Source organism: Mastigoproctus giganteus, chromosome 8 (assembly GCF_048544385.1).
Source record: "Mastigoproctus giganteus isolate SK-2022 chromosome 8, ASM4854438v1, whole genome shotgun sequence".
Classification (NCBI taxonomy): Eukaryota; Metazoa; Arthropoda; class Arachnida; order Uropygi; family Thelyphonidae; genus Mastigoproctus; species Mastigoproctus giganteus.
This window is the reverse complement of record NC_143582.1, coordinates 26,319,837-26,342,760: the sequence shown is the minus strand read 5'-3', so window position 1 is coordinate 26,342,760 and position 22,924 is coordinate 26,319,837. Positions and strand designations below refer to the sequence as shown.

At 37.7% G+C, this 22,924-nt stretch overlaps 1 protein-coding gene across 6 annotated transcripts in view; it reads right to left on the bottom strand.

Annotated features, from left to right (window-relative positions):
* The window catches only part of LOC150081387 (uncharacterized), a 325,542-nt gene that overhangs the window by 220,075 nt on the left and 82,543 nt on the right, over positions 1-22,924 (bottom strand). For all 6 annotated transcript variants that reach the window (XM_090379754.1, XM_090379758.1, XM_090379759.1 and 3 more), the window contains exon 2: positions 21,571-21,633. In XM_090379754.1, coding sequence (XP_090235880.1) covers positions 21,571-21,633 — 63 coding nt within the window. The remainder of the gene's footprint in view (positions 1-21,570; positions 21,634-22,924) is intronic.

The following is a 22,924-nucleotide window of genomic DNA, read 5'->3' as shown; positions in this document are numbered from 1 at the left end:
TTCCCTTTAATTCCATATATAATTAGTATTCCCTTCTTCATTATTAGAAATATATTAGTTCCCTTTTGTATACATTTAATCTGGTTTATAAATGAAATTAATATTCAAAAATGTTGAATCAAATATGTCAAATGAGCCAAATTTATGCCAGTTGTTGTTGTTGTGGTGTTTTTGTTTGGTGCAAGGGCAACTTAGGCCATATTGCACCTTCCAAATCAATTGACTTTACATACGGGAACTGCTTGTACAGCAGTTAAAAACGATCATACACTTTAATTTGTTTTAAATAGAGAAATAATTCAGAGAGATTTGCTTCTTTGCCTATGATGCTATTGAGAGACAAAGGTTGTTGCAGATCTGAGATGGAACTAAAAGCCATTCATCGGGCACTGTTAAACAAGCTACATTCGACAAGTATATGTTTTACTGTAAGTGGCTGTGAGCAGTTTGCACATTGAGGAGGATCATTCCCTGTAAGCAGATAGAGATGTGTGAGGTGAGTGTGACCTATTCGTATTCTGGCTAAGATTACTTCTTCTTTTCTATTTTTACGAAGGCTAGAAGTCCATAATTGTGGTTCAGATTTTATTTGAAATAGCTTGTTATTTGTTTGCATTTTCCACAGAAGTGTTCATTGTTCCATGCATGTTTTCTGAATTTTGTGTCTGTAATCAGGATATGGGACTAGATCATTTGTTGAAGCTATATTAGAAGGATGCTTTGCAGCATCATCTGCACATTCATTTCCTGGAATACCACTGTGGCCTGGGACCCAAGAAAAGATGACAGTTTGTTTATGCTCATGAAGCTGCATCAGCTTATGTTTTATGAGTTTTAATAAAGGATTGGTAGGTGAGGAAATACCTTTTAAAGCTAAAATAGCACTTTGTGAATCGGTATATACTATACTTTTATTTATTGACAGCAGTGAGATATTTTCAAGAGCAAGCTTAATGGCATGAAGCTCAGCGGTATAACTGCTACATTCGACTGGAAGTGAAAATGAGATAGTTGAATTAGGGAAGACGGCAGCTGCACCCACTTGATTGTCAGACTTTGAACCATCAGTATAGATCTTGGTGAATTCGGGGTACTTTTGTGTATGAGCATAATGTAGTTGTTGGATGTTAATATTTGCTATGGAACTTTTACCCCATTGCTCAAGGTATTCATGAGAATAAAATGTGAGAGTAGACCACGGGGGATCTGTATCTTTTGATTCTTTGAGGATATTATCGAATTGGATGTTCCAGGTTTCTGCTAGAATCTGCAGTCTGATACCAGCAGGCTGAATTGTTCTGGGTTTATTTCTATAGTGAGGTTTCCACAGAGGATCATGCAGGAGTGGCCAAACAGGATGAGTAGGCAGGCTTTTAATTTTAGCTGAGTAATTCATCAGTAACATTTTTCTTCTGATGCTAAGTGGAGGTTCGTGAGCTTCAATGTAAAGACTTTGAACCGGTGATGTTCTGTATGCACCTAGGGCTATCCTAAGAGACGAATGTTGGATGGGCGCAAGACGTGCTAAGGTGCTTTCCCTAGCTGAGTCATAAACAGGTGCTCCGTAGTCTAGCCGAGATCTAATTAGGGACTTATACAAGTGGAGCAGGGTATAGCGATCTGCACCCCAAGATGTACTGGAGATTACCCAGAGTATATTCATTTTCCTTGCACAAGAGGTTCTTAGATATTTTATGTGCTCCTGGAAATTTAATTTCTTATCAAAAATTAGCCCTAGGAGCCGAATACTGTTCACGATTGGTATAGGGTGATTGGCCAAGTGCAACTCAGGTTCAGGATGCATTCTGTGCTTTGTGCAGAAATGTATGGCTGTTGATTTGTGGCTTGACAGTCTGTATCCATTTTGTGCCATCCATAATTCAATGTTGTTTATGGATATTTGTAGATGCTTCTCGATATAGTTCATATTCTGGGAATGGCAGGATATGGTAAGGTCATCCGCATAGAGATATGAGTCAACGGTGTTTGGAATGCAGTTTGTAATATTGTTTATTCGTAGTGAGAACAGAGTGGCACTAAGAACAGACCCCTGTGGGACTCCTTCTTGTATATATATGTTTGAGATAAAACCTGCCGGTACTTAACTTGGAAAGACCTGTGTTGAAGAAAGCTTTGAATAAAATATGGTAAGTGCCCTCTCATATGAATAGAATGGAGATCTCTTAGGATGCCGTATCGCCATGTGGTATCGAAAGCCTTCTCTATATCAAGGCATATCATGACAAGATGTTGATTTCTGATGAATGCATTTCTTATGTTGGATTCGGCTTTGGTCATGAGGTCTAGGGATGATCTATTCTTTCTGAAACCAAACTGATTATTACTGATTATGTTTTGGGATTCAAGATACCATGTGAGACGATGGTGAACCATTTTTTCCAAAGTCTTACTCAAGCAGCTGGTAAGAGAAATTGGTCTATAATTGTGCGGAATCGAGTGATCTTTTCCAGGTTTCGGTATAGCTATTATATAAGAATGTTGCCAGGAGGTCGGGAATAATGTTCTGAGAATATCCGATTGTAAAATTTAAGCAATAAAGATAGTGATTTCTGATTGAGATGTTGAAGCATTATATAGTAAATTCCGTCAGGGCCAGGCGCACTGTTTCTTGAGGTATACATAACTTCTTTCAGTTCAGAAATTGTTAATGGTTGGTTATAGGGTAAATGGCAGTTAGCTTTGAAGTTCAGTTTCCTTTTCTCTATTCCGGCTTTAATTTTTTGGAAAGACTGTTGATATGCACTTGAGGCAGATAATTCACAGAACACAGTTCCTAAAGCATTGGCAATCTCTCCAGGAGAGGAGATCTCATTCCCATTCCAGTTAATAATAGGAGAAGGTGGTACATGATATTTTCCACTTAGCTTCTTTATTTTTTTCCCAGATTATTCGGGTATCAATATCTTTGTTGATTGAGGAGGCGAATTTTATCCATGAATCTTTTTTGGCCTTTCGCCGGATGAAACGAGCTTTGGCTCTCAGTTTCTTGTAGTTAATAAGGTTGGCAGTGGTGGGATATTTGCGGAAGATGTTCCATGCTGCATTTTTTTTCCTTTTTCGCTTTATTGCAATCACCATTCCACCAGTTATTGGTATGTCGATGGTTTCTTATTTGAGACTTTGGGATGGCTGCTGTTGCAGCTGTTAGTATCTGCTTTGTAATATATTCGGTGGCAGCGTCAATAGGAAACGACGTAATGATATCCTCATCAAAAGATACATGATTGGTAAATTTTGTCCAGTTTGCTTTGGAAAATTTCCATTGAGTTTTTGTTTGTAGTAGTAGTAGTAGTGGCACATGATGCAAGAAAGCAAGTGTAGAAGCTTATGCAGCATCAGCCAAAAAAAAAAAAAAAAATCACACCATTCCCTCCAAATGCCTGTCCAGTTCCTCCTTAAATTTATTTAACCTATCAACTTCCACAACGACAGATGGAAGTTTGTTCCACAATTAACCACCCGCTGGCTAAAGGCAGCGGGTGGTTAATTGTTGTGTTTGTGTTTGCCTGAAATGGGTGGATTGAATGCTACATATCAGCGGAAAGTGATCGCTGTTTAGAGGATTGTCGTGTACTGTCCACTCTATGGTTGGGAACAGGATCGGAGAGCAGATTGAGAGATCGATAGCAGTGCTTGATCCAGTGGGAAAATGGATGTAGGTGGGTAAGCCAGTGTTCAACAGTGTCAGATTCTCTCTATCAAGTAGCATTTCAATAAGTTCGCCACGTCCATCTGAGACCAGTGAACCCCACAATGGATGATGTCCATTAAAATCGCCTAATAGACAGATCGGAGATGGTAATTGAGAAATAAGGTTTTCCAGATCCTGAAATGTGCATGGATGGTTTGGCGGAAGATATATCGAGACCACTGTCAATGTGATACCGATAACTATACGCGTTGCAACAGCTTCTAATGGTGTTTTCAAAGGAATGTGCCTGGAAGGGACTCTTGATTCCACAAGTACAGCTACTCCTCCATGAGGACTGTTAGTTTCAGATCGATCTTTTCTGAAGATGGTATAATTTTTGACTGAAACGGAGATTTTTGGTGTTAAATTTGTTTCTTGTAAGCACATAGCAGCGGGTTTGAAATGGTGAATTAATTCATAAATATCGTCAATACTGCTGCGAAAACCTCTGCAATTCCACTGTATGATCTGTTCCATTATTTAGTTCTGTGGGTGGAAGTTGAGTCTGTCTGTTTTTTGTGGGTGGCTTGTTTACCTCTTTCGAGTTTTGATTTTTCTTTTCTTAAAAAATTAGGGCGTTCTGAGTCATTGCTTTCTTCCATATCTCCATCTGCATGTATTTCAAGCAGATCCTGATTAGTTATGTCATCAGTGTCCATGCTTGATATATGAGATTGCTTTGCCTCAACAGGATCTGATTTCTGTAAATTATCTACTGCTTGACAACGGGGAGGTCTCTGGGATGGAACTGTTAGTGGTGTATTACTGCATTGGTCTACTACGTTTGGTGGAGATGGATGTTCAATAGATAGGACTAACCGAGTTGGAGATCGATGTGTCTGGAGGAATGGTCACTTCAGTCTGACATGCTACTGATTGGTGACTGTGTGTAGCAGTAGCATAGGTGTGTTTTGGCATACTTAATTTTACTTGTTTTCTTGCCTCTTGATAGGAAACCTTATTTTCAATTTTATATTTTTGTATTTTTTACCACAACTTCCAGAGGTCGTAGTCTTTGGAATATGCGGGATGGTTGCCTTTGCAATTCGGACACTGTGGAGTTGGTGCCTTACATTCTGTTTGTGTATGAGTTTTACACCCACAGTTTGCACAAGTTGCATCTCCACGGCATGCTATCTGGGAATGGCCAAATTTCTGACATTTAAAACATCTTAAAGGGTTCGGGATATAGGGCCGAACGCGACAGTTTAAATATCCTGCCTTGACTGAAGATGGTAGATTTGGAGAACTGAATGTTAAAATTATACTCCAGGTAGGGACTAAATTGCCATCTTTTCGGATCATGATCCTTTTTGCTTGAGTGACGTTTTGTTCTTTAAGTTCTTGAACTATTTCATCTTCGGGGACGTTCAATAAATCCTATTCAGTGATCACTCCCTTTGAAGAATTGAGGGTGGTGTGTGGTGTGATTTGAACTGGGATTCCACTCAAGGATGTCAGACGTAGGTGGTCTCTATTAACAAATCTCCAGATTGAAGACGTTTCACCATTTTTGGTGAACCTGCAGCATGTTCGAGGCATCTCTGAATTGTGAAGGGGGAGAGCTTGCCGACAGGTTGCGTTGACAGAGAATGTATAATCAGGAAGGCTGGTAATTCCTGTCTGCCAGTGTCTTTCTTCATTCTCTTTGAGATAGAGGAGTCATGGTTAGTATCGTGTGTCTCATTTAATTGAGAGCTCTTCGGCTCTAAGCGTGGAAAATCACTTGTTTCCATCTCTGCTCCTTTTAGCCCCGGGGGTTGTCTTATCCCCCAGGTTACCGGCCCCGCCACGTGGAGGCAGGAGCGGTGTCACCAGTGACCAAGCGGTTGTAGAAGTTAGTTGTTTGTTAGTAGTAAAATATATATACTAAATAAAGAAAGGTTGTTTTCCTTTCTGTGTTCTTACTTAATACTTTAAGTACAGAACAACTGGAAGTAAATTAAATAGAAAAAGACACTAGAAATCAAATAAAACTTTTTCTTTAATAAGAGCACTCTATAAATCACTGAGAAAATCGCTTGTCACTATCGCTTGGCACTCGGGGCCAATTTATGCCAGGGAAGCAAGAACATTATTTGAAATGAGAGTTGGGAACACTGTAAATATGTAGGAAAAGGAAGTACCAGGAAGTGTGAGATCATGGAACATGCCTATAGGTACTCTCACACTTTTAATGTAAAAAGTTTCAAAATTATTTGGGGGGGGGGAGATTTTATCGAAAGAAAAATTAAACAAGCTACATAAGAAAATTTAAAGATAGCAATAAATAAAATTATGAAAAGAGAGTGATACTGATGCATCTTTTCAACAGCAGTATATACACCCAGTGATCAATGAATTGTGACCACCTACCTAATACTGTGTTGGACCACCACTCTGTGTTGCCCAACGTGGGCAACACAGAATGCAACCAAACTGAGCCTGTTCATAGTGTATTTAATATATCAGACCTATTGAATTATACAGATGCATAACGAAACGTATGAAATGTATTGGCATATATGCCAATACGTTTCAAGAAGATTAAGAGATCTTCTACGTTGGCATGATTTCCAAGGAAATGGGACAAAGTCTGAACTTCATTTGAACTGTAGAAAGACTGGAAAGTGCTGGAACAGAGGGATGAGTAAAGAGGACAGTCTACAAGAAAATGATGGACTGGGAGTTGAGTGTGAAAGGATGTGCACTGGTGTGGATTTTCTCCAAATAATAAAAAGAGGTGTGTAAGATGTGTGCCCAATTCTCAGCCTTGCCAATACCACTTCTTCTTGACTGTTTCATCTGAATCTGGAGAGCCACAATTTCAGATCTTGTTTTATTTGGTACAGTTTGTTGTTGGTATTATTTTGCCAGATCTGTGACCAGTCATCATAACATGTCTTGCAAATTATAGGCTTATAATCTATATAAAGAACCTGTTGTTGTGACAGTGTGTGAAGAGGTTGTTTAGCTGCAAGATCAGCACTCTCATTTCCCAGAATTCCCAAGTGACCTGGAATCCAGCAAAATGAGAAATTTTCCTTTATGGCAGAAACTTCACTGAGAGAGTCAATATAGAGAAGAGCACTGGAAATGGAAAGATCAATAATCTGATCAAGTGCCAGCTTTATGGCATACAGTTCAGCACTGAACATACTGCATTCAGCTGATAATGAAGCTGTAACTGTGAATGATGGAAAAACTACTGCAGCACAGCACCTACTGCGTTGTCAGTTTTCAATCTGTCCATATATATTATACAGGCATTGGAATTGATGGTAGCATGAGTTGGGTGCAACTGTCTGATGTTGGAAGAAGATAAAACATCCTTACCCCATTGGAAAAGTGGTCATCATGAGAGGCAGGGGCATGTAACCAGGGTGGTATTGGGAGATTTGATTTGATTTTGATTTGGTAGTTGTTGGCGCATCGGCTTCTGTGGCCATATTGCACCTCCCAAGGTTTTTTGCAGTACTTTGATCCAAGCCCGAGGCGGGAATCGAACCTGCGACCTTTGGGTTGCCGGGAAGGTACTTTACCCACTCGGCTAGCCCGGTCGGCCGGTATTGGGAGAGTTGGGTCCTGAGAAATGTTACTTAAATCAACATTCCACACCTAGGCATTGACTCCACTAGATGTATGAAGATGTGTGTAGGGATCTGCAGCCATGCTGCCTGGTAGGCTTCCAACATTATCAGAATAGATGACAGTTGTATAATCATACACCTCACTTCCTTCCAAAAGTGGACTGTCAGGTGAATTTGGAGGTCAATTACTGTGGCATGTGTTCCTCAAACCACTTGTACACAATGTGGGCCTGATGAAATGCCACATTATAGACTAGGAGGATCCGGTTTCTATCAGGAAAAACAATGCGACATGCCAGAGTGCACATGGTCTCCTAAAAGCTGCTGGTAGACCTCACCAGTAAAACATTGATCCATATCCACCAAGAGCCCTAGCAAAATATGCTTGCCAACAAAATATGCCCCATATTAAGTGACCATGGGCACCTGCCTAGATAGTGGGCACCATGCACAATGGGTCCATGGATTTGTGTTGCTTGAAAGCATCTGTTGGTTTGCTGAACCAGGTATTTTGACTCACCTGACCAAGACACTTGTTTCCAGTCCTCCAGTGTCCAATCAGCATGTTGTTGATACCACAGCATTTGCCATCAACGATGATCAGCAGCGAGGAGAGGGTGTCTCTTGGGTCATCTGCTATGGAACCTCATAAGTCTGAGTGTGCAGTGCATCATCATTTGATATTTCTTCTTGCATTCCCTATACTGTATTGCAATGTCAACTGTCACACAGTGACCTGCGATTGAGCCCATGCACTACACCCTTTGCTCACCACAAACAACCACTTGGTGTAATCCTTTACAGTTCTGTCGGCGGGAGGTCGTTTGACTCATGTGACACCATTCTTTGTGCACCTTAACCACAATGGGCCATGAGCAACCAACAAAACATGCCATTTCCAATATGGAAGCACCCAACGCACGGGTTCCTACAATCATGCCATTTTGAAACTCAATCTTTAATAGTCCCATAACTGCTATTTTATTACTCTGACTTGCATTACCAGATATAATACAAAGCTGTTTGGCTTTTTATACTGTGAGCTATGTGCCACAATCCATTACAAATTAGGTAGTCACAATTTAATAATCACAAACTGTATAAATTTATAATAAAAAAAACTTTTTTTAGAACTGTTTAGAGGATAACATAAGTTACTGGGTATATCTGATTGACCAATGGACAGGAGAGGTATCAATCACTTTTCTATTTTTCTTACTTGCTCAAATATCCTCACCACTGAGAAGAGTTGCTGCTTATGATCAAGGAACCACTATAGGTTACAAGATGTTATGCACTTTATAAAATTAATTATCAGGTATAGTAGTAGTGGCATGTGATGCAAGAAAGCAAGTGTGATTCTGCACGCTGAATTCTGATTGCAAGAAAGCAATCAAATTCAGCGTGCTCAACCCATTCAAGGCCTTATACACCTCAATCAGATCACCTCGCAGGTGCCTAGTCTCCAGCCACTGCAATTTGAACTTAAGCCTCTCTTGGTAAGAGGATCCCTTCATTCCCCTCACCAATATTGACCTTATGCAGCATCAGCCAAAAAAAAAAACAATCCCCTCTAAATGTTTGTCCAGTTCCTCCTTAAATTTATTTAACCTATCGTTGTGGAAGTCAATAGGTTAAATAATTTTAACCTATCAACAACAGACGAATGTTTGTTCCAGCTATTAACCACCCACTGGCTAAAAGCAAATTTCCACATATCTCTTCTACATCTATCCTTCCTCGATTTCAATTTATGCCCCCTTAGGTTCACAATCTGAACAATCCCATCAGAATTCAGCATGCTCAACCCATTCAAGGCCTTATACACCTCAATCAGATCACCTCACAGGTGCCTAGTCTCCAGCCACTGCAATAAGCCTCTCTTGGTAAGAGGATCCCTTCATTCCCCTCACCAATCTTGTTGCCCTTCTCTGTACACGCTCAAGCAAATCTACATCCTTCCTAAAATGAGGCCTCCAGACCTGCATGCAGTACTCAAGGCATGCAAATCTAAACTACATTTGTGTAATTGTAGTCTAGATTGTAGTTCTCTTTTATCAAGCACTTGGCTGCCCAAATCAATGTTAGAACCTATACCCATGCATCACAAACCAAAGTGGAATTGCAAAAGTAGAGAGACTATGGTCCCACAGGAAACAGCCATTGTCTGTTGCTTTTATTGTCAAGAAAATGGCAAAAATATTGTGCAAAATGGATATTTGGGTATGTCTTCCAGCAAAAAAAGTTAATGATGTAGAACAATTACCATCTTTTTAAGGGCACAAAAAAGTGATATTGTTATACACAATGGTAATAATAACATTAAGAATACAAAATCACAGGATTTACTTAGCAGGTAAATTGCAATGTTGATAAAAAGCATAGAGTTAAGATTAAATTTGAATCTGTATTCTTGTTCAGCCCTGACAGGAGAGCATATACAATGAGCCTTTTCACTCAATTTGGCCCATTATAAAATTTCACCCTGGAATTTGGCTCTGGAAAGAATGTGCAAGGATCATGGAGTAAAGTTTTCCCAGCATGGTCTGTGCTTGAAGGAGAGACTGTTTTTACAGGAATGAGATACACTTAGATAGAAGGGAGTGCAAGCATATCTGTTTATGCTATCAAGGCAATGTTGGGTGGGTTGGAAAACTGCTAGTTTTAGGTGGTGAGATTTACACAGAGTAGTAATTTAACAGTAGCTGCAAGCATAGGCATAATTGATTCTTGCAGTGCTTGTACTGGGACATACAGCAACACAGAAAGTAAGGTGCCAGGGATTACAAGGCCTGCTGGGAGGTCCTCGGTGGGTGAAAACAGGAACACCTATACTTGCTCATTCACTAATGCTAAGAGCATAGTAAATAAATTTAAGAAATTTGAAGTACTGGTTAGAGTATCAAATGCAGACATTATAGGAACATCAGAAAAACATGGACACTCAGACATAGGAAATGAAAGGACAAACAGAATTGGGGGCAAGAGTCCCCAACCATGTTTGTAATTAAGAAGCTCACACAATCTAAGGCAGTGTACCGGGTACCCAGTTCCCATGGATTGCCAGTGTGATGTTCAGTCAGTCTAGTGTGACATAATCACTATGAAAACAAAAATGAGAGCAGGAGTATGTTAAAGGCCAAATCACTGTGATGGGTGTGGCACACAACTATACAGACAAATAGAATGAGTCAGTAAATCAAGATGTCCTATAATAAGGGACTTTAAATATACAGATATTGAATGAAATTTGGGGGGATGGTCACTCACATAGTAGCAAAACATTTCTGGATTTATTGGATGGACTGCTTTCTATATACAGTGGATTCCGGTTATTTGGGCCACCTGTTAATCAGAGCAGCTGTTTATTTGGGGCAAATCTTAAAAAACAGAAACCAATCGAGAAAATAGCCAGGATTTACTTCGCTTAATTGGAACAGCATGCCGTTTAATCGGGGCAGGAGACCGCAGCACTGGAGTTACCCAACGATTGTCTCCAACTGTACTACATGGTTTGGTCAAAATTCTGGAGGTCACAACCATAAAACAATTAGCAGTCACCTGTTTATTGGGCTTTTCTGTTAGTGAAATCTATCATAAACGGACAGTAAACTCGATCTTACTGAATTTGCGATAACACCGACAGCTGGAATTTTGTGGGTTATTATGGTGAAATGTGTTTACACTTCCATGAAATCTTCAATCATATAAAAAAATTAATTTTCAGATCTTCTCTTCATTCCTATTTTTAAAGCTTTGTAACTCGTTACTCCGTTCTCACGTGTATTGTGTTACTTGCAATTTGTGTGTGCCGTGTTCTTTGTTATTGATTGCTTATCTTTTTACTGTTTTAAATTTTAGCCCCACCTACAAATGTCAGTGAAGAGAAAATGTCAACTAGTTAGTATGTACATATTACAGTACGTATTAATTATTCCGATTATCATGTATATTCTTCCGATTTTCACGTAGCATTTAATTTTTTTAATTGGTAAGGTAATAAAGGGTAAATTTGTGCTTAATATATCTTTGCTTTTATAGCCTGTGGATAATATTCATCCTATTTTCGCTAATTAGAATCGTTCTTTAATAGAATTAAAATTCAATTCACAAACGTGATCACAATGACCAGCGCTTACTGCACATCGTATAGTGAACGGTACTTTACTGTGGTGAGTTCATCGTAACGTGATTTACTTGTACAGTGAACCAATTGTAAAAAAAAAAAAAAAATGGGGGGTACATTGTATTTTTAACTATTTACGTGAAACTTTGGATAATAGCCGCTTAATCGAGCCAAAATGCACTAGTCCCGATGTGTCCCAAATAACCGGAATGGAATGTATCAGCATGTTAAAGAGACAAAAAGAGAAAGAAATACCACCAATCCTCTTAATCTGATTAATTGCAGTGACTATTTATGCATTAGGAATCTTCAGGTAAAAGAACCATTAAGTGGCAGTGATCTGATCGTAGCTTTATTACTATACTTTTCAAGAACAATTATCTCTCATGTGATAATCATATAATTAAATTTTCTGTAAAAATTATTCTTTGTACAGTGAAGTCAAGCAAGAAAATCAAAAATAATAGTTGCATTTTTTTTTTTTTTTTTTTTAAATTATATGTAAACTGTAAAGTGTGATCCTTTTTATTACTGTTAAATTTAAAGCATTACGTTAAACTCTAATGAAAGTTTACTATGTTATAAAATTTAAAAATATCTTCAAAATTAGGTTAATTAAAATAGATATATTTTAAACGAATTGTGTTTAACAAATATATGCTTTTCTTTCTAAACATGTTTACCACCATAAGCTGCACAACTGTGTATGTATTTGGATATGAGTTTTCATAGATCTGCTAACAGTTGTTTGGTGCTGTGGTTAATTAGATATGAAAAAAGGAAGAGAGCAGAGAAAGTTTAAAACAGTGTGAAACAAATTTGAAAGGGCATTTTTCAATAGTGTGAGATAAATTTTAAAGAGTAGTTTTTGAAACATAACTAGCCTGCAATTTTTGAAAGGGAGATTCTTGAAGTCCTTCCAAAGTCTGACTGAAGTGAAAGGTTATGAGTTTCAGCTGAGACAGCAAATGTTATAATTTTACATAAAGAACATTTGCAAAGACAACAAATGCTTCCACTTCAAAATGCAGAAGACAAAGTTGAATGAACTGAAACAAGCTTTTATCCTCTTCTTCTTAAGATTTATTCCATTATTACAACGGATCTCCTCAACCTAACATCGAAAAGTCATTCTTTTATTCTTTTTCTTCCATTTTCTTCTATCTTCCCAATCTCCAACTACCAGTCCTCTTCTATTCATGGCTGCTCTCACACTCTCCATCCATGTCCTTGGACTTCCTGTCTTTTTCCTTCTCCATGGCTCCTCTGGGCAATCTGTTGTCCTTCATTCTCTTCACATGGCCAAACCACTGCAATCTTTTCTCCTCTATTTTATTAATGATGATTTTTTGGACATTCACTGTATTCCTCACATAATTTGTATCATGTAATTTCTAACTTTTTCGGTCCTAGACATTCTTGCTGATCTTCATCAAAAATTCATCTGAACAGCCAATAGTTTATTTTTTTTGTCAGTTAAAGTCCAAGTCTTTGTAATATTGCATTATATATTTGATGTTTAGTTTTGTTAATAATATTTTTATTCCACTGCGCAAAATTATGCATTCCTATGACCATTCTACCTTCACCCAGTCTTCTCTCAATTTCCTGCACAGATGATCCATCAGCCTGGATAATTGCACCCAGGTATTTAAATTGCTGTACAGTTTTCACTTGTATTCCATATAAATCCAGAACCCCCCTCACTTCGACTCATGTACTCTGTCTTATTAAAATTAACTGTCACTCCCCATGTTTTATATTCTTCTAGTGACTTTCTGCCCACCCCCAGGGGATCACATCTGGTGAGTATGGGCTTGGCACACCCAGGGTCCTGAGCTGGATATCATCATTCTTCTCTTTCTTGGTGATTCCTCTCTCTCTCTCTCTCTCTCTCTCTCTCTCTCTCTCTCTCTCTCTCTCTCTCTCTCTCTCTCTCTCAGGGTAACTTGGGAATTTTTTTTGGCTGGTGCAGCATAAGCCTCAGGCTTCCTTCCACCATATGGCTAATAATAATAATAATGTAATTGGCATCATCATTGTCCTGTGCTACCACAACTTGGTCAACTGCAAACGGTAAATTGTAAAGGTACTTATTCTGACCACTGAACTGCACTTCTGTGACTATGGTCTTACAACAACTTCCAGGTACAGCTTAAACAAAGTAGGTGACAAACAACATCCTTGAAGTAGTCCTTTGGAAGTCTTAAATTTTCTTTATATTTTTGAACCAATTTTTATACAGCATGTATTGTTCTTGTAGATTCTTCTAATTATTTCAATTAATGGCTGGCTTGTTGAAATTTTTTTCATAGCCTTCCACAGAAGGTTTCTTGGCATGTTATCAACACTTTCTGTAAGTCTATGAACAGCATACCTACATCTTGGTTTGTAGCCTGACATTTTTCCAGAATTTGCTTAACAGTGAATAAATGGTCTATATATGAGCGTCCAATCGAAAAGCCACACTGTTCCTCAAACAACAGAAATAACAATCAGCTACACTGTTCCTCAAACAACAGATTAAGGAACAGTGTAGCTGATTGTTATTTCTGTTCCTCAGAAATAACAATCTCTTGTTCCAGTTTTGATTTATCGCTTTTCCAAATAGTTTAGCAATAGAGCTCATAACACAGATTCCTCTATAGTTGGAGCATCTTCTTCTGTCACCTTTCTTGAGAATTGATGTAATGTATCCAATTGTCATCTCATCTGGTATTTCTTCACTATCACATAATTTGTTGAACAATCGATTAGTAGATTTATAACTTTTCGACCGGCGCCTACGTAGCCAGGTGGGAAGGAGCAGCAGTGTGCAGCACACGCTTCTTGATTAGACCGGGGTTCGAGCCCATCACCACCAAATATGGAGGATGCGGGAAGGTCAGGGAATGACCACTGCATATTCACGGAGCAATATGGCCTTAGTTGCTAATGCCCCTAAAAACCAAATAACAATAACAAACTTTTCGACCTCCATATTTAAGCAGCTCCATGTTAATTCCATCTGGGCTTGGTGCTTTTCCATTTTTACTTCCACTTCCTTAATTTGGATGTTCAATTCTTCTTCATAACAACTGTCTCTATTTCAGTTTACCTTTTATGTTAGATTAGACAAGCTTTTATGTTAGATTATAATAAAGTCTCACAGGTAATCCCAGATGTATTTCTTACTGAATTTTGGGAAAACAGATGTAAGAAATCTTGGAAATCTCTCTTTGAATTCTCCATTCTATTTAAAGCAGAGAGCAGCCACTCAAGTTTATTTGGAAAAAAATTTAGATTTCAATTTTTTTTTTTTTTTTTATAAGCTCAACCAAGTCATATTCTTTCAGAACAGAACTTTTCAGATCCTGATGATCAAGAATAAATGCTTTTTTTTTTTTTTTCTATTTAAGTTCTTACACTTAAATAAAAATAATAATAATAAAAATTATGTTGGGATTCTATAAAGTAGTCTAAAGATAAACAAAAAATAATGCCCACACAGTTTTATTTAGGATATGTAGGAAGTCTGCTATACACATATGTAATTCTGGTTGTGCATACTAACTGAAAATGTATACTATTTCTCTATCAGGAACAGGTACAGAGTAGGAACAAGTGCATGTATACTTGCATGTACACCAATGCTAGGATATAGTTAATAAATGATGTGCTTGAGGTGCTAGTCAAGACATCAAAGGCAGATATTGTTGGGATATCAGAGACGTTGTGTCACACAGATATAAGCAGTGCAGAATTGGAATTTGGGGAGTACATGTGTACAGGAAGGATAGACAGGACAGGAAGGGAGGAGGGATTATGCTGTCAGCTAAGAAACACATAAAATCAAAGGAAGTGCATCCAATTGATTTTGGTGGACAATGCAGTGTTGAGTCTGTTTGGTGTGAAATAAGCACTGGGAAAGGAAAACTGAGAGTAGGTGTGTGTTACAGGCCTAATGAATCTGATGAGTATAATGAGCAATTGTGCAGAGAAATAGAGTGAGCCAGTAAATCTGAATGCCTTATAATGGGGAATTTTAACTTTCCAGGTATTGACTGGAACTTGTGGATTGGTCACTCGCACACTAGCAAGACCTTTGTGGATTTGTGGATTTATTGGATGACTGTTTCTACAGCAACATGTTCGAGAGGCAACAAGAGGGAGTAATACTCTTGATCCGATTATCAGCAGTGATTATTCATGCATTAAGAATTTGCAGATAGTGGAACCATTGGGTGACAGTGATTACAATGTACTGATGTGAGAATTACTTAAAGATGTAACTACCATCAAGGCTAAAGAGAAGAGCTTTTGCTTTCGTAAAGGTGACTACAGAGATCTCAGACAGTTTTTAAATTCTGTACAGTGGGATCAACTGATGTTACCAAAGTTGAATTCTAAATGGGAAGCCTTCAGGGACTTAATCTTAGCAGCTACTAGGCTTTTCATACCAACTGAGAAATACTGTTCAAGGTTGAGGCCTAAATGGATGTCAGATGAATTAATGAGGATCGTGGCAGAGAAGAAGAATGTATGAGATGCATACAAAATATCAGGTGACACAGAAGCCAATGGCAGGTATAAACTAGTCTGTAATCAAGTCACAAAGGAGGTTAGGCAAGCGAAGGCAGATTACGAGAAACTTTGGCAAAGGATACAAAGGAAAACAGCAAAGAGTTCTTTACTTATGTAAACTCTAGAAGGAAAGGGATGAATCAGATTGGACCACTTAACATAGATAGGTTAACTATTGATGATCATGCTCAGGTAGCTGATAAACTGAATGAGTATTTTGCATCTACCTTCACACGTGCAGAGTTATTCAATGAGGCGAGTGCCAGACGTTTATCAAACACTAACAGGGGGCTAAGTGATTTTGTAATAACTGAGAACAAAATGGAGGAGAAATTGTTGAAGTTAAACATAAGGAAGGCACCTGGGGTGGATGGGATCTATCCAGTTATATTAAAGGAGGCAGTAAAGGAAGTAAGCAAACCCTTAGCCATAATTATGAGAGCTTCCTTGGACTCTGGGGAAGTTCCCAATGTCTCGAGGTGTGCAAATGTGTCATCACCAATTTACAAAGGGGATTCAAAAGGTGACACAAGTAACTACAGATCTGTTAGTTTAACTTGTGTTCCGGGAAAAATAATGGAATCACTGGTTAAAGAAGCATTGCAGGATCATCTAGACAAGACTGCAGTAATAGTTAAGACACAGCATGGATTTGTTAAAGGGAGGTCTTGTCTGACCAATTTGATTGGATACTATGATGTGGTCACAAAGGAACTGAATGCCAAAAATAATTTTGATATCACATACTTGGATTTCAGGAAAGCTTTTGATACTGTTGCACATGAAAGACTGCTGTACAAATTGGAGAGATATGGCATTAAGGTTAAGTTGCTACAATGGATAAAGAGATAGTTGAGTGGGAGACGACAGAAAGTGGTAATCAATGAACACTGCTCTTCATGGACAAATGTTATTAGTGGAGTTCCCCAGGGTTCGGTGTTGGGCCCATTGTTGTTTTCAGTACTTATGTATGATGTTGATGAGGGTATATCAGGTTTAATATCCGAGTTTGCAGATGATACAAAGGTTGGCAGTGTTGTTAATGGCAGTAAAGACAGTATGCTACTCCAACTGGATCTAGATAAGTTGGAAAAATGGGCTGAGAAGTGGCAACCGAAGTTTAAAATTGACAAATGCAAAGTACTGCATATGGGTAGCAATAGCCAAAGAGAAATGTACCAACTGTGCGGTACTACGCTCGGGGAAGTGGAAAGTGAAAAAGACCTGGGGGTAATTGTGCAATCAAATATGAAGTTTGCTGAGCAGAGCACACAGGCTGCCAGGGCAAGCCATGGAGTCTTGTCAATGATATATAGGAATTTTGCTAGCAGGGACAGGGAGGTGATAATCCTGTTATACAGGCCACACCTAGAGTACTGTGTACAGGTCTGGAGGCCTCATTTTAGGAAGGATGTAGAGTTGCTGGAACAAGTACAAAGAAGGGCAACAAGATTGGTGAGGGGAACAAAGAGGTGCTCTTACCAAGAAAGGCTTAAGTTCTGCAAATTGCAGCACCTGGAGAGTAGGCACCTGCGAGGTGATCTGATTGAGGTGTATAAGGTGAGCAAGCTGAATGCTGATGGGATTCTTCCTCTTGCTCGACTAAGAACCTGAGGGGGGGCAGAGTTTCAAATTGAGGAAAGATAGTTGTAGAATAGATGTGTAGAAATTTGCCTTTAGCCAGCAAGTAGTTGATTGGTGGAACAGACTTCCATCTTTTGTTGTGGAAGCTAACAACCCAAATAAATTAAGGCTGAGCTGGACAAGCACTTGGAACAAATGGAGGGGTGAAATGGGAGGTTTGTTTTTTTGGGGGGAGCTGATGCTACATCAGCTCACTTTCTTGCATCGTATTCCTCTACTAATGCTAATCAATGTGTAATTATTTGTGTATCCAAAATTTTTTGAATATAACATACTGATTTTCTATTTTAAATGTTTGCCATTTAGTCAAAATGCAAATTTCTTATAGCTGTTTATAAATATTCTCTTCTGGTCTCAAGAAGAATTTGACTTTTTTTTTTTTTTTTTTTTCCCTCTCAATTATTCATGAAGTGAGACAAGAACAAAAGTGTACTGATGAACACAGTGGTCTTTGAAATTATTAAATTGTACTGAGTGGGACCAACTGATGTTGTTAACAACTTCTAATTCTACATGTAAAATGTTCAGTGAAGTGATCATAGAAGTTACTAAGCTTTTTATATCAAACAAGAGATACTAATCAAGGTTTAAACCTAAATGGGTGGCACTTCAACTGATGAGCAATTAACAGAAAAGAAAAATACATGGGATGATTAAAAACTATCAAAAACCAACAGTAAATATAAACTGGTTTGCAATCAAGTTACAACAGGTTAAACACATTATGAGAAGTCCTTGGGCAAGAATGCCAAGAAAAGTATTAAGGAATTTTCTGCTTAACACTGGAAGGAAGGAAATGAACCTCATTGGTACATTAGATATGAACAGCATAACTAAGGATGGTTGAGATGCTGACAAACTGAATAAATATTCTGCAGCTGCAAATACACATGAAGTTTTTATGGATGGAAACACCAGGGGTATAACTAACCTAAGGCAATGCATCTAACTGGGAGCTAAATCATTTTGTGATATCTGAGAGAAAAGTGGAAAAGAAACTGTTTATGTAAAAAGTAAATAAGCCATTATGGGCTGACAGAATTTATCTAATTATATTACAAGAAGCAGTAAGAGAGGTAAGAAAATCTGACACAATTATGAGAGAGCATCCTTGGATCCAGGGAAGGTCCCTACAGATTAAATATGTTCAAATGTCCCTCCTATTCACAAAGGGGACCAAATGGCAAAGTGAGTAATTACAAACATGCAATCTTCATTTTGTTCCAGAGAATAGATGTAGTCAGTGGTTAAAAAAAATGCAGAATCACCTTAACAGGAAAACATTTATGCAGAAATTGGTGTGGATTTGTTAGGGGGAGATCTTTTTTTGACAACCTGAGTGGCTACTATGATGCAGTACAACAAAGAAACTGGATGAAATGACATAATATATGAAACAATAAAGAATGATCATAATTTTATTTTCACAACATACCTTTATTAATCATCCATATTTTGATGGTCCTTTTCAAAGCAGTCCCCATTTAATGAATGAAATGCACTTACTCCAACATTTCTGCCATTCTTCAAAAGCCATTTTTTGACATGCATTTAAGAATCGCCTCCAATGTCTTAACAACTTCTGATGACTGGAAAAGTTTTCTGTCACAGCTCCTCCTTTCAACTTTGGAAATAAAAAAAATAAAAAAATCACAGGGTGCAAAGATCAGGGTGTAGGGTGAATGAGGAACACATTTGACATTAATTCTGGCTAAGTACTTGATGACAATATGAACAATGTGAGATATGGTAGTGTTCTGATGAGGCATCCACCCACTTGCATGCAGTTGTGGTCATTTGCGATGAATGTGATCCCACAAAGTGTGCAGTACACTTCTGTAGTAAGTTCCCATAACAGTTGTATGACATGGCACAACATACTGGTAAACCATTCCTTCAATGTCAAAAAATGAGATGATCATAACCTTTCTTGCAGAAGTTGCAACTTTTGCTTTTTTTTTTTTTTTTTGTATGTTGGAGATGGTATAGACTTACAGAGCTTTGTTGCTTACTCTCTGGGTCAAAATGATTAAACCATATCTCAACCACTGTTATCACCTTGTGCAGAACCTCACCATCTTTAGTAACCATCCATTGTAGCTCCTGAAAAACCTCCATGCTCAGGTATGAATAGTCTTGGAATCCTACTTACACAAACAAGTGTCATATGCAAATACTCAGGATACCATGCGTGCTTCCTACTGATATTCTCAACATCTCTACCAGTTACCTTACTGTTATATGACGATCTCTCACGATTACAGAAGCAGTGTTTATGGTTTCTGTGGTAACAGCAGTAGTTGGAGTTCCAGGACTGCCAGTTTTTGTGATTGAATCATGTCCATCTTTAAACATTCTAAATCAGCTGCAAGCTGTGCTATATGGAAGCGCAGATCCACCATAAGCCTCTTTTAATGTTTCAGCCGATGATTTCTTGAGAAATCAAAATCTAAGAGCAGCATACTGTTCCTCGCATGTCACATCCATTGTTATGTAGCCGAAACTGAAGAGACATAAACTTAACCGATGTCAAAGTCACACCATGCGCACAAGTCAACTGCACATTTTCTATGTGATGCAGCTTGGTTTGGTCTTAAATTCTGCAGGTCAGCTAGTAGAGCAGTACAATTGTTCATAAAAAATTATGATCATTCTTTATTGAATAGCTCTCATACATAAATTTCAAAAAAGCTTTTGATACTGTTCCACATGAAAGACTACTGCACAAACTGCAGCAGTGTGACAATAGTGACAGGTTATTGCTATGTATAAAGCAGATGGTTTTGTGGCAGAAGACAGAGTAGAGTAGTTATTAATGACCCACATTCTTCATGGACTAATATTATTATTGGAATCCCTAGGGATTCAGTGTTACGCCCCTTGCTGTTCTCAGTATTTATTAATGATATTGATGATGGCATACTGAGTTTTATGTTGAAGTTTTCTGGTGGCAGGAATCATGGTATGCTAATGCAAGAAAACTTAGAGACACTAGGCAGATGAGCTGATAAGTGGCAACTGAGTTTTAGCATTAATAAATGCAAGGTACTAATGTTAAACCTCAAAACTACAAAATTATGCACTTGAATACACAATTCCCAGAATAACATGCCTTATTTTGTTCTCCACCTTGGGTAGCACCACACAAGATGGTTGAGAATGAAATAAGACTCAATGATAAATTGCACGGTCAAACATAAAGTTCTCTGAGCTGTGCAGACCCTGTCAATGATATACAGGAATTTTGGCAGCAGGGACAAGGTGATTATCTCATTGTATAAGACAATAAGTTAGGCTACACCATGAGTAGTGTATACAAGTCTAGTAGTCTTGTACTTCAGGAAGAATGTGTATCTGTTAGAACAAGTGCAAAGAAAATCAACAAGATTAGTCATGCGGCACAAAAGAGTACTCTTACCAAAAGAGACGTCAGTTCTGAAACTGCCAGCATCTTAAAATTAAGTACCTGTAAGGTTATTTAATTCAAGCGTTTAAAGCTTTAAATGGATTGAGTAAACCAAATGATAATGGCATCCTTACTCTTTTTCAGATGATGCACATAAGGAGACAAATTTAAATTTAAAAGGATGGTTGAAGGAGAAAAGTGCAAAAATTTGCTTTCAGGCAGAGAGTCTGATTGCTGAAACAAACTTCCATATAGTGTTGTGGAAGGGAGAATTAGAAGATTATTAGAGAAGACTGAAAAATGATGTGGGTATTTGTTTTAACAATACTGTATAAGCAAACTTATACAGTATTTTTGTCCCTAACACTGATAATGTTAATAGGGTAAAATAAACCTGACTGGGCTACTGACAGCACATTGAATTTTTCTTTTGACTTTCATCCAAACAGCTTTCTATAAAATTATGCATATTAGCATGAATGCTAACAAATGAAAAATACTAAGAATAAAAAACAGTGACCAAATGTAATTTAATAAACATAAATCCTACCTTTTGCTGATGTTGCCCTATTTTGAAATGACTTAACTGAAAGATTTTCTGGAGGGATATTACCTATAAGTAATAACAAATAATTTAATATTTAAGTTATTTTTATTTAAAAATTAAAAAAAAAATTTTGGATATCCATCTCTGATTAAAGTAATCAAAACAGCCATCTAAGTGTTATAAAAATAACTTTGGTTACAGTACTGCATGTTGACAAGGGAAACAGCAGATCCCACTCAAGACATCCATTGGCCCCAAGACAACCGATGTTTACAATACTATACTATACTATACTATACTGGTATATGAATTCTCCATTACTCATGTTAGCCCTGACGAACAATTTTGAAAATCATGAAAGATCCCTAACCTGAAATCTGAAGTAATGCAACTGATAAACCATTTTATTACTCTTTACCGCTAATTACTGGCCTTTAAAAGGGATCGTGAATACTTCAGGTATCACAAGGAATACTGTTTCCTTACCAGTTTATGAAATCCCAGAAAGCAAAACTCCTGTGAACCAACTGCAGTCACTGAGAAATAGTTTTGCGAAAAATGAATACAAATGGACGTAGAAAAAAAACAAAATATATTTCATTTCGAAGAAGGGAAAGAAATATCATGTTATATTTTAAACCAATCGGAAATCGTTTGCAGATACAGTTGAATCAGCTATTAAAACGTTTTTTAGTCTCACACACACACACACACACACACACACACACACACACACACACACACACACACACACACACACACACACACACACACACACACACACACACACACACACACACACACAAAGGCTTTGTATTTTTAAAACTTTTTCCCACTTTTTTTTTTTTTTTTGAAGTGATAATAAACTTATTCATTTGTTAAAGTTTTTGTGTGTAATTGTTGATAACTTTGTATTTGTAGATTTTATCACTGTCTGAGGGGGTACTAAGTTAGGTTATGAAGAGAAAATAAAAAAAACTTTTTAAATGTAACTACTAGCAATAACAACTAGTTGTTATTCCTTATATCCATAGTGATTGAAGGTTTTTATTTAATAAAACTTTAAAAAGTTTTAATAAAAAACTTAATTTAATAAGACAGTCTTGGTTGTGTTACCTAAGCACGTAAACAACACTAAAGCTACTTCCATAAGTGTTTTAAAGGCGCCGATGGTAAAGGGAGGAACTTTTAAGGATAAGAACTTTATAAATTTCTCTATAGTTTTTCCAGTGAGAAAATAGCTATTTAATTTCAAAGAAAAAATATATATCCATTTAATTCCAAAAGAAGACATTTTATTGTTTTCACATGTAGGTCGGCGTTAATGCTATGTGATTATAAGGGGGAAATTATCGCT